Here is a 12,823-nt window from a genome sequence, read left to right as displayed (position 1 = left end):
AAAAATATGGTCAACATTTAAAGCTAAAATTCTAAGATGAATGGGATGACATTCATAGCTACACTTATTTAGTGTTGTTCCAAAAATCCCCCCCCCATAGTTAGCCATACAGTTATATTATATTGAGGGATGGGAATCAGTTGGTTTGAATCTTATCTCAGTAGGAGCCTAACAGAATTTGGCAACATCCAAAAGATTGAGTCCCTTTGATCAGAAAGCAGATATTGTGTGTCGAAAGTATCAGATACCGGCTTAGTGTAAACCAGACCTAGTCTTCCAACTCAAGTGACTCCTGTTCTTCCTTTAAAGAATGAGAGGAAGTGATCTGTTCTAGCTGCTGACCAACATGCATTGTCCAGGCATTTTGAGAAAACTGCTTCTGTGCTTATAGACTATGACAGATGTTTGGTCCAATTCCCATTGCAGATCATGGCAATTTGAGGCTTAGATGAAACATCATTCACAGAGCCAAATTAAAGATCTACAGTATGTATGAGAGGGGAGGAGGATAAAATGGCCTTACATTTGGTTACCTTAGCATGGCAGGCAAAGTTAGTCAGAGGATGTGTGCAAAGTGCAAAATTTAGCAATGTGCTACAGGAGATGATTTGCTTGGACAGAGTTTGAGTAGGGGGTTGGTTAAGGATTTGGGATGATTAACATCTATACTCACGCTCAGTCTTTTCTGCTCTGCTTCAGGACCGCTCTCCCAACTCATCTCCAGAGGACATCACTGTCAACTATCCCACCTTGGCCTTCCGAGCAGCACCTCCTCTTCCCTGTTCTTCAGCCAGCTCACCGGGGTCTTATGAATCTGTGGGGATGTTTCAACTCTGGAGCAATGAGGTGCCATCACGCTCTCACACAACCATGGCGTTTGGACGACCCAAGATGCCATACCATGAGCAGATGGTGGCCAGCAGTTGTGGTGCCTCAGCCCACGAACTGCCGCTGACACCGCCGGCTGAGGCCATCTACTCCTTGGAGTGGTCACCTGTCAAGATGTTGGCACCCACAGTGCACCCCTCATATACTTTCCCAGAAGCCCAGGACTCCTCCAATTTTCTGCAAGGCCCGTGGTCTTTGGGTCCAGCTGTCCCTCCCGCCCCCTCCTCCACTGATGATGCCCCTTGGTGGACCCTGCAGCAGCCAAGCAATTTCTCTCTGGGACATCCACTAGTTCTCAGTCCCCAGCCTCCCCTTGCGCCCTTCCTGCAGAGCCCTCCCAAAGGGCTGTTGAGTACAGCTCGCCGTTGTCGTCGCTGCAAATGCCCCAACTGCCAGGGAGCCAGCAGGTCCCACGAGGAGCCAGGGAGGAAGAAGCAACATGTCTGCCATCTGCCAGGGTGCGGCAAGGTCTATGGCAAAACCTCTCACTTGAAGGCCCACCTCCGCTGGCATGCAGGCGAGCGCCCCTTCATTTGCTCCTGGCTGTACTGTGGGAAGAGCTTCACTCGCTCTGATGAGCTGCAAAGGCACCTTCGGACACACACGGGGGAGAAGCGTTTTGGCTGCCAGCTGTGCCCCAAGAGATTTATGCGCAGTGATCACCTAGCAAAGCATGTCAAGACCCACCAGGGAAAGCGGGTCCGGAATGTGGCTGTTGTGACAGCAGCCGCAGTGGGCATCAAGCGAGAGTGATGTTAAACGAAGAGGCCTAAGAGAGCAGAGATGAGGTCAAGGAAGCAAGGCTACAATAGGGCTACGGTATCTAGGCTGCAAAAATCTGGACACCCACCAGATAGCAGCAAAGAAATTGGTTGTTTTATATACTTTTGCTACCAGCTGCTGATTTGGAGCCCTTGCTAAGGTGCAACTGAATTCATTTTACACCCAACGCTAGTATTGCCCTATCATATTGTTTTCTCAAAACCTGGCAACTAGAGGTCAGTGGGATGCTATGAAGTCTCCGACAGAAAATCCTGCCAATGTTGCCTAGCAAGAATGAATGATTGGCTAGGTCCATTAAAGTCAACAGTGATGCTTGAGCCCCCTCAATTCCATTGGTATAAAAACAAGAGCAGGTAGATACCATATTTTTTGGAATATAAAACACATCGAGATATTGAAGAGGTAATTTTTTTTAAGTTAGTGCACTCTGCAGACCTCCCAAACCCTCTGCAAGCCTCATTTTTTGTGAAAAACGGGGCATGCAGAGTTTGAGAGGCCTGCAAAGTGTTCCTGGGGGCTGGGGGAGGGGGTTGTAAAAAAATGAGAAAAAATGGCCCGTTTTTTGTGAAAACTGGCCCATTTTTTGCCAAAAAAAAAAAGAGGCATGCATAGCATTTAGGAGGCTTGTAGAGTGCTCCTAGAGGCTGGGGGGGGGGGGGCAAAAATGAGGAAAAAATAGCCTGTTTTTCACTCATTTTTGCCCTCCCCAGCCCCCAGGAGCACTCTGGAAGCCTCCTAAAGGCTATGTGTGTCCATTTTTGCGAAGGGATGGGGTTTCGGGAGGCCAAAAAATGTATCCAGTGTATAAAATGCACCCAGATCTTCACCCTCTTTTTTTTGAGAGGGGGAGGGAATAGGTGTGTATTATACTCTGAAAAATATGGTAATTTTTTTGTGTCAGGAGGCCAGATAGTACATTGTGGCCTCTATGGGACTAAATGGCTGCCAGGTCACAAAACTGCTATTTCTGGAAGACAAATTGGTGAGTTGCTCCCCACTACTCCCCACAACTACTTCAAACCTCCCCTCCCTCACCTTATGTTCCTTATAGCCCTAGATTGCTTTTGGGAGGAGTGATGTTGTTCTTTTATCTAGGCTCAAGAGTACATTTCTAACAGAAAACTGGATTGCAATGCAAAGTATTTTTATTTTCCAAATGTGGTTATTAGACCTGAAGGCAGCTTTGGGAAATAAAAGAGACTAGTGCTTTGCTTTGCGGCATGTCAATTTCCAACTAGCTTTTTTATTTTATTTTAAAACATCTTCAAAATATTAGTGTTGGATAAGGAGCCTAATGGTGATCAGGGAAAGTGTCCATAGAAACAATCAAATGCATGCACCAAATGGAAGTTAATAGGAAATTAATGCCTTGGGTTATCTTGAGAATTGGAAGCAAGTACAAAACAGAGTTGACCCACATAGATGAATCTATATACCGGTACTATTAAAAAATCTTGTCTCTGATTGTTTGTAACCTTCAACTGGATGAAATAGTGCATCATAGGGCGACCGTTTGTGAATCGATGTATCTCAAATGAGAGAATGCGGTTTCGTGACTCCTCCTGATTGAAATGTGGTAAAGTTGTGTCTGCTTCAGTGCTGCTGCGCTGCCAAAGTTAGCTGCAGCCAGCCCATGGTTATGTGATCATCGTTTCCAATGCTCCTTCCAACTTTCTACAACAAAAGTCAGTGGGGAAGCTGTCAGGAAATTGCTCTTGCCCCCACTGTTTTGTTTTTGGTTTTTTTTGCCTGCCAATAATCATTTGGTTTCTCCATTAGGTAAGGAAGTATCTCTGAAACAATGAGCCAATGTGGCATGGGTTGTCTAATACACTTTTAAATAAATTCTCAGATAAAGTTCCCTTTGAGTTGAGTGTGATTTCTGGGGACTTGATCAACACATCGATACATCAGTTTGCAAGAGGGCAGTGGTGGGTTTCAAAAAATTTTGGAACTTCTTCTGTAGGTGTGGCCTGCTTTCCGGGTCCACTGGTGAAACCTCTTCTAACCGGTTCCGTAGATTTGACGAACCGGTTCTACCGAATAGGTGCGAACTGGTAGGAACCCACCTCTGCAAGAGGGTCACCTAACTGCCTTCTGGGTTTGTTTGTTTTTTTGACTTTCCCATTTCATTTAGTGTCATGAGGTTCCAAGTGATCTCCCATCCAAGTATTCACAGAAGACAATCCCACTGCTGGAGGCAGTTTCCATTCATTTACAGAAAGATCTGAGACTACACGGAAAGCCCAAAGATTCCATGAGAGCAGGAATGGGCTTCAAAATGTTTAGCCAGGGATTCTCTGCCTAGTTGCTGGGTGGGCGTGGCCTAGTCGGCCTCTACTTCATGGAGGTGGGGTTTTTTTGCCCTTCCCGGACTCTGGAGGCTTTCCTTGAGCCTCTGGGAGGGAGAAAACGGCCTTCCCAGGCTCCGAAGGCCCTCTTGAGGTCAGAAACAGGCCTATTTCGGGCCTTTCCGAACATCTGGTAGGTCCATTTTTGTGCTCTCCCCGAGCCTCTGTGCACGCCCTACACTTACCTGCATCCAAAATAGATCGCCTGGGGACTCCTGGGAGGGGAGAGGTGGGTGGGGCCAGCCAGGAGTGGGATTTGGGAGTTCTCAGAATTGCACAGAATCTTAGCTAGAGGTTCTCCCAACCCCTGCGAATCTCCATCAGCCCACCCCTGCATGAGAGTATAACCAGTCAAAACTGGTGTGGGGAAACATAAGTATATAGTAGTTGAGCAATCGCAAGTCACAAAGTAATAATGTTATTACCTCCATCACCACCTTGGCCCCTGATCTCCACAGCACTGAAAGAAAATCTAGCATCTAACCAGGTTGTTTTTTTCCTATTCTCTATCCTACTGCTTCTCAATCTTGGCAATTTATGTAGACATCAATTCCCAGAATTCCTCAGATTTAGAGCATTCTGGGACTTTTTGAGTCCACAGGTCTTAAAAGTTGCCCATGTTGAGAAATACTGCTGTGTCCTATATCTTTGATGTTGGCATCACAGGTTTTGAATTATTTTTGCAGTTCATGAAACAACATAGTTTGAATTCTTTTAAACGTTTGTTTTGCACTAAAAGTTGTAACAGCATTAACAAATGTAGAGGGTGCGGGGGGGGCAGGATATATAGACTGTTTTGCTTTTTTCTTGGGTCATTTCATAAAAAATAAGAATTTACAGATAAGCTTAATATCACCTGGTGAATGTTGATACTAGCCCAGCCTTCTCTGTTTTGCTGTGATTTAAGCAAGCAAACCAGTATGCAATTTTTAGTATTTTAGTATTTTAGTATTTTTAGTATTTTATTAATATTTATAGGCCGCCCTTTTCCCCGCGGGGACTCAGGGCGGCTTACATAAAATAGGGAGGGGGGTATAAACAATAAACATAAAACAATACATAAGAGTAAAATAGTACACAACATTCATTCTTCATTCGGGTGGGGACAGATTGTGATCTTATCCCCAGGCCTGACGGGATAGCCAGGTCTTGAGGGCTGTGCGGAAGGTCTGGACGGTGGTGAGGGTACGAATCTCCAGGGGAGATCATTCCAAAGGGTCGGAGCTGCTACTGAAAAGGCCCTCCTCCGTGTAGTTGCCAGTCGACACTGACTGGCGGATGGTATTCGGAGGAGGCTCAATCTATGTGATCTTATAGGTCGCAGGGAGGTAATTGGCAGGAGGCAGTCTCTCAAGTACGCAGATCCACTACCATGGAGGGCTTTATAGGTGGTGAGTAGCACCTTGAAGCGCACCTGGAGATCAACAGGTAGCCAGCACAGCTCGCGGAGGATAGGTGTTATGTGGGCGAACTGAGGTGCGCCCACAATCACTCGCGCGGCCGCATTCTGGACTAGCTGAAGTCACCGGATGCTCTTCAAGGGCAGCCCCATGTAGAGCACATTGCAGTATTCCAGCCTAGAGGTCACAAGGGCCCGAGTGACTGTTGTGAGAGCCTCCCGGTTCAGGTAGGGTCGCAACTGGCGTACCAGGCGAACCTGGGCAAATGCCCCCCTGGTCACAGCCGTCAGATGGTGGTCGAAAGTCAGCTGTGGATCCAGGAGGACTCCCAAGTTGCGAACCCTCTCTGAGGGGTATAAAATTTGACCCCCCAGCCTGAGCGATGGAACACTGGTCGAATTTTTGGGAGGGAAACACAACAGCCACTCGGTCTTCTCCGGGTTGAGTACAAGCTTGTTAGCCCTCATCCAGTCCCTAACGGCTTCAAGACCCCGGTTCACCACGTCCACCGCTTCATTGAGTTGGCACGGGGCGGACAGATACAACTGAGTATCGTCCGCGTATTGATGGTATCTTAACCCGTGCCTCCGAATGATCTCGCCCAGCGGTTTCATGTAGATGTTAAATAGTAGGGGGGATAAGACCGAACCCTGCAGCACCCCGTATGTTAGGGGCCTAGGGGTCGATCTCTGCCCCCCAACTAACACCGACTGCGACCTGTCCGAGAGGTAGGAGGAGAACCACTGCAAAACAGTGCCTCCCACCCCCACCTCTCGCAGTCGTCGCAGAAGGATACCATGGTCGATGGTATCGAAAGCCGCCGAGAGATCAAGGAGAACCAGGATGGAGGCATGGCCTCCATCTCTGGCTCTCCAGAGATCATCGGGCAATGCGACCAAAGCGGTTTCTGTGCTGTAACCAGGTCTGAAGCCCGACTGGAAGGGGTCAAGATAGCTGGCTTCCTCCAAGGACCGTTGAAGCTGGAAGGCCACCACCTTCTCAACAACTTTCCCCACAAAGGGGAGGTTGGAGACTGGACGGTAGTTGTTGAGAACAGCTGGATCCAAAGATGGCTTCTTCAGGAGGGGTCTCACCACCGCCGCTTTAAGTGCAGCGGGGAAGTGCCCCTCCCGAAGAGAGGCGGTAACAACCGCCTGGATCCAGCCTCGTGTCACCTCACTGCTGTTGGCAACCAGCCAGGAGGGACACGGGTCCAGTACACAGGTGGAGGCACTCACAGCTCTCATGGCCTTGTCCACGTCCCCAGGGGCAACATCCTGAAACTCAACCCAGGGGCGATCTACCAATTCATCCTCTTGTGCCTCGGCTGGAACTGCAGAGGTGGAGTCCAAATCCGACCGAAACCGAGCAACTTTGTCCGTTAAGAATTGGGCATAATCCTCAGCTCTACCCTGCAAGGGTTCCCCCGTATCCCTCCTATTCAGGAGGGAACGGGTTATCCTAAACAGGGCGGCTGGGCGAGACTCAGCGGACGCAACCAAGGTGGCAATATGAGATCTTTTTGCTGCCCTAAGTGCCCTGATGTACTCCTTGGTGCAAGTTGTTAAAAGTGCTCGGTTCGTTTCGGACTTATCGGACCTCCGCAGGTGCTCTAGGCGTCTCCTCCGGTGCTTCTTCTCCCGGAGCTCCTCGGTGAACCAAGGAGGCCTCCGGGATCCGCCGACCCGGAGGGGCCGTAGTGGCGCAATCCGGTCAAGGGACTCCGATGCTGCCGAGTGCCAGGCAGCAACCAGAGTCTCTGCCGAACTGTGGGCGAGAGTATCAGGAATAACCCCAAGCTCCGTCTGGAACCTCAGAGGGTCCATCAGTCGCCTGGGGCGGAACCACCTGGTCGGTTCCTCCTCCCTACAGTGGGGGTTTGGCCTCCGGAAGTCAAGCCTCAGTAGGCAGTGGTCTGACCACGACAGGGGTATGATTTCATTACCCCTCAGACCAAGATCACAAGTCCACTGCTCCGAGAGAAATACGAGGTCGAGCATGTGACCCGCTGAATGGGTTGGGCCCCGAATTACCTGGGTCAAGCCCATGGCTGTCATGGAAGCTATGAACTCCTGCGCCCCATCAGAGTGTTCACCGAGCGAAGGCAAATTGAAATCCCCCAGGACCATAAGCCTGGGGAACTCAATTGCTAGCTCGGCTACTGACTCGAGGAGCGAGGGGAGGGCTGCTGCAACGCTGTTGGGAGGCAGGTACGTTAGCAGCAGACCCACTTGACCCTTGAGGTCCAACTTCACCAGCAGGGACTCACACCCGACAAGCTCCGGAGCAGGGATCCTACGAGGTGCTAAAGACTCCCGGATAACGATAGCCACACCGCCACCCCTTCCCTGGGCTCTCGGCTGATGAAGCACCTGAAATCCGTCTGGGCACATCTCTACGAGGGGGACTCCTCCCTCCGTGCCCAGCCAGGTTTCAGTAATACATGCCAGATCTGCCCTCTTGTCTAAAATTAAGTCCCGGACGAGGGGAGCCTTGTGAACAACAGATCTGGCATTTAGCGACAACAGCCTGAGACCAGGGTCCTGATTACTCGCGCCATCTGGCCTCGGAGTGGAACTCATAGGGCCGGAAGGAGGGATCTCTGTGACGTAGCGAACCCTCCTTCCCCGGTAATGGCCAGCCCTAAAGTCCCCACCATATCTGCCCCTCCCTGTTACGACCATAATGCTCCGACCCTCTCCTGTGTCCCTGGTCCCCCCAGCCACCCCGATGACCCCCGCGTTCCCCGGCAGGTCCTCCGAAGCACACATACTCATTCACTCACCCAAGCAGTCTCCACACGATAATTAAAACACAAAATACAGCAGATAAGTCAATAAAAGTGGAACCATTCACTCAATCACATGCGTATCCCATGCATATCCCATACAAAGGAAGAAAAAAGAGAAAAAGAAAAAGAAGGAAAAGAAAAGAAGGAAATTGCGCAGTTACTTAAAAGGTGCAAATTCTGGGAAAGTCCAAAAGAAAGTCCAGAGTGGTTGAGGGAGGGAGAGGGCCTTAAGTGCCCTCCACTCGTCCAATAGTGGTGCTGTCTGCGGCAGCAGGTCCGAGGTGGCATCAGGCAGCGATGGGCATGGTAGATGAAGGTGCAGATGGAAGTGCAGATGAGAGGGCAGATGAAAGTACAATCCAAAAAGTCCAAAAGCCACTCTCAGGAAGGAGTCAGGTCTCACGCAGTAAAAGGCCCTGCAATGGCGGGGGCCCAGTGGGGGAGAGAATGCACTGACAGGAGAGGCCAAGCCGAGGGGAGAGGAAGGGGGGTGCAATAATAGCAGATGGAAACGACCTCCCATTCTCTCCCAGTGCTGTCCCAGGCTGATCACCTTCTCCCTGGGGCAAAAAAGGTGGATAGTCCAGTGCAATTCTAAGAACTCCTCACAGTCCTCAAGGTCGGGAAGACGCAGCTGAAAATGCCGAAAAAGCTGAGAAATGCCACCCAAAGGCATCATACGAGGGCCGCCCAAACGGCGACCCAGCTGTTTGCTTCTTCGGGCCCCCTGGAGCTCGTTCTCCTACAGGAGCCTCTTCCCTCACCGGCCTGAGAAAAAGCTGCAGTGGGAACCTGGCTGCTTTGGTGTTGGAGTCCAGTTACCTGAGCCGCCGAAAAAGGGAGACTCGCGTTTTCAAGAACGGCCACAGCGACCAGAGAAGCAGACGTGGAAGAGAGGATAGCAGAGGGAGGGGGGGAAGTCCCTCAGCCAGCAGATGGAGGAGAGTCGAGGCTCTCTCAGGCCAGCCGGGTCGTAAAAGCACCCCCAAACGTATTACCCAACGTCTCCAACCGAGTTGGGCTGCAATGCCTTCCAAACGGCACCTGGGCGGCGTCTTCAAATGCTTCTCCGGATCAGCTGGGCTGCGGCGTCTTCCGGGCGGCCCCCAAACAGCGTCGGCGTTTTTCTTAAAAGGCAGCCTTTGAGAGCAATATTTCTCTAGTCCGCTGCCAGCACCAAACCCCCCAAGAAATCACTCGTGCCCTGGTCTCTCTCTCGCTCGATTTCGGGGGGCAGTTTCTCCTTCTTTTGGTGTTTTCCCGTAAAAGTGCCGGAGCGAGAAGCTCCGCAGACATGTTCCTTCGCACATCGCAATGAAAAGGACTCCATAAGCTAGTGTGAAGCTGTGACTCATATGCTTGTGAACATGAATATACACATCTTCATGATAATGACTGAAAATTCAGACATGGCCTTCTTGTTGATATGCTAGTTTCATCTCTGCAGTGTCTCCCTCCCCTCCTCCCCTGCCCTCAGGTAGAAGCACTCAAACCTTTGATTTCCAGTGTCTGCAATTAGTAACAAAAATGTTGAGGAACATTTTTACCAACTCATTTGCTGCTTCTGTGATATTAAGTGATGAAAGGTTGAAGGTAAATTTATCTTTCAATGAAAATACAGAAATAAAGGTGGAACACCCTCATGGTGTATCCTTTTGTCATATTTCACACTGTGGAATTTATAGCTCTTTCGTGTTGGGGTTCCTCTGTGCATGCATCCACTACCACACACACACACTCACTCACTCAAAATGTCCATCTTTGACTGGTGGGAAAGCTGATGTGGCTTGGTGCTTTGTCTTCATGGAAACCTCTAGAGCAAAATTGTGCTTAAAAGAGAAAGAAAAAATGCTGTCTGAGCTTGGTTTGCAATACAATACAATACAATAGCAGAGTTGGAAGGGACCTTGGAGGTCTTCTAGTCCAACCCCCTGCCTAGGCAGGAAACCCTATGCCATTTCAGACAAATGGCTATCCAACATCTTCTTAAAGACTTCCAGTGTTGGGACATTCACAACTTCTGGAGGGAAGTTGTTCCACTGATTAATTGTTCTAACTGTCAGGAAATTTCTTCTCAGTTCTAAGTTGCTTCTCTCCTTGATTAGTTTCCACCCATTGCTTCTTGTTCTGCCCTCAGATGCTTTGGATAATAGTTTGACTCCCTCTTCTTTGTAGCAACCCCTGAGATATTGGAACACTTTTCTTGTAGATGTTTCATTAACCAAACTAGGTGACATCATCAGTGCACGACCAAGCTCAGAGAGCACCAAGGAGTCTACATTTCAACCCCGGGTTGCAAATATTCCCCTTTATTGGTGCATACCTGAATTTCAGCTTAAAAAATGCACACCCAGCTCAGAACCATATGGAAGCAGAGTAAACTAGTAGCTAATCAGAGGTGGGTTGCTCCCAGTTCAGCCCGGATCAGGCAAACCGGTAGTGGTGGCGCTGGGAGGCTTCCCCCACTCATCCAGACATTTCTGCGCATATGCAGAAGCATCATACACACGCATCATACACACGCACACGAGCGAACCAGTAGTAAAAAAAAATGGAAACCCACCACTGTAGCTGATTCTCCCTTCCACAGAGGACTTGAGACACTCATCTTTTCATGAGCCGAGGTGGCGCAGTGGTTAAATGCAGCACTGCAGGCTACTGCTAGATCAGCAGTTCAGCAGTTCAAATCTCACTGGCTCAGGGTTGACTCAGCCTTCCATCCTTCCGAGGTGGGTAAAATGAGGACCCGGATTGTTGGGGGCAATATGCTGACTCTCTGTAAACCGCTTAGAGAGGGCTGAAAGCCCTATGAAGCGGTATATAAGTCTACTGCTATTGCTATTGCTATGACAACAACAGTCTACTAGGGAATGAAGCTGAGAAGATGCAATTTTGTTCTCCAATGGACAGATAGATCCTTTCAGGCTGCCTCCAGCTCTACTTGAGATAATCTTGCGCACACACTACTGCTGTCAGTTCCTTTGTGACCGAAAACTCCAGAGGGGCTCTGTTCCTCCTCTTAATTGCCACGGAAACCAGCCATCACCTTTGTGTCCATGAGGCTGTCGCTGCTACATCACAATGGGGTCTTTAACACAATTAGCCCCACAGTGGAATCTTTGAGAAAAGTGTCAGCTGGTGTTTTAACCAAGATGGATGCATGAGTTGCTCTAGTCTTTGAGATACCTCCTTGTGAGTAAATTATGAATATACATTGGTATTCTTTTGCCTGAGCGTTGGCACCCCAAAAAAGGATACAGCAGTAATAACTAACCCAGTTGTGGCAAGTTGGGCTAAGCAAGTGTCAAGCCCCCACCTCCAGGGATGACCTGTTTCCAGTACCATCCAAGCTGTATGCCAGCAAAAGGGCATTGCCTCAGAGGTTAAACCTTCTTCTGAAGCAAGTTTGGTAGACCTACATTATTTCTTTTTTGGACAATGGAAGGTATCATCTGGGCATTGCTTGGGTAACAAGTATTGGGTGGGGGTGGGGAGAATTCTCTTATTGTTTGCCTAGTATTTTGCTTTTCTCCTTTTAAAAAAAATGTATTAATGTATTTATTGTGTTTAAATGTTGGCAGAGCTATATATATTTTTCTACGAGTGTTTCCCGTTTTTTTTTATACTCAGTTTTAGGTCATTTCGGAAGGACCTAGAGAAATACAATTTCTAGTTTTTATCTTCCTAGATAGAAATGTTTATGTGTTTTTAACAGGAGGCACTTTTTGAACTTAATACCTGGTGAATGGGATGGCTGATGCTCCTTTCACTTGCAAATTTTAGAGGAAACAAATGCAAAAACTGCTTAATTGAAAATAACCTTTTTCTTTGTTTCATAAAGAATGTTTCTGACCACTATCAGGATGAACTTGTAAGCCGAGCTGCCTCTGTCAAAATAGGCTGTGTGGCCTTTGAAGTGTAAAAGAACCAAGCTTCTTTCATTTATTATCTCGGAGACTGTTGTTAAAAGGGGCTTGACAGGAGAAATCCCCTTTCCCAACCCTTTGCTCTCATGTATTAAGTTAAATCCTATTAATTCAGGATTTATAGATAGGAAGTTTTCCTTGATCCCTCCATACTGATGTTAATTGACAAATCTTGCACACTAATACAGTAGATAGCCCTTGAGCTGGGATGCAATGATGTGCCAGTGACAGCTAAAATGGATTAATAGCTGATAAATCCTGAGAATCAAACTAAGATCTCGATTTTTTTTAGAATGTAATAGCTACATTCACACCTTCCTATTTCCTATGCAGTGATAGTTTTCTCTAATGACCAGGATGATGGATTCTGTAATCTAAATGACGAAAGAGCTTGTATTGAGCTAAATAGATGCATGAATAGTTTAAAGTATAATTTGAAAGTGGGAAGGGAAGAAAATATTACCTTAGTACAATGAGAATTCAAGACTCCCTGCCTAACACTTTAGTGTTCAGTTATGAAGAATTGGAGAAAATAGAGAATTTGACATATACCCCACAAGCTACTTATGAAGAAATGTTATGGAAATGAGCTGGGGAAATCAGCTTTTCCTGATGTCTGTGCAGATTTTGTGTGATGCAATTTACTTCCTTGTTCGTTTTAATTAAAATCTTTTATTACAACGA

At 48.0% G+C, this 12,823-nt stretch overlaps 1 protein-coding gene across 1 annotated transcript; it reads left to right on the top strand.

The window, feature by feature from the left end:
* Positions 1 to 711: 711 nt before the first annotated feature.
* Positions 712 to 1,641, top strand: LOC116502453 (transcription factor Sp5-like). Its single transcript, XM_032208342.1, has one exon. The coding sequence runs from the start codon at positions 823 to 825 to the stop codon at positions 1,639 to 1,641; it is 819 nt and encodes a 272-aa protein (XP_032064233.1). The 5' UTR covers positions 712 to 822.
* The last annotated feature ends 11,182 nt before the right edge of the window (positions 1,642 to 12,823 follow it).

Source organism: Thamnophis elegans, chromosome 2, assembly GCF_009769535.1.
Source record: "Thamnophis elegans isolate rThaEle1 chromosome 2, rThaEle1.pri, whole genome shotgun sequence".
NCBI lineage: Eukaryota > Metazoa > Chordata > Lepidosauria > Squamata > Colubridae > Thamnophis > Thamnophis elegans.
Note: the sequence above shows the minus strand (reverse complement) of the source record. Positions and strands in the feature narration are given on the sequence as shown.

Excerpts from the sequence above, each read along its gene's own strand:
- LOC116502453 (XM_032208342.1), top strand. The coding sequence starts at position 823 with ATGTTTCAACTCTGGAGCAATGAGGTGCCATCACGCTCTCACACAACC.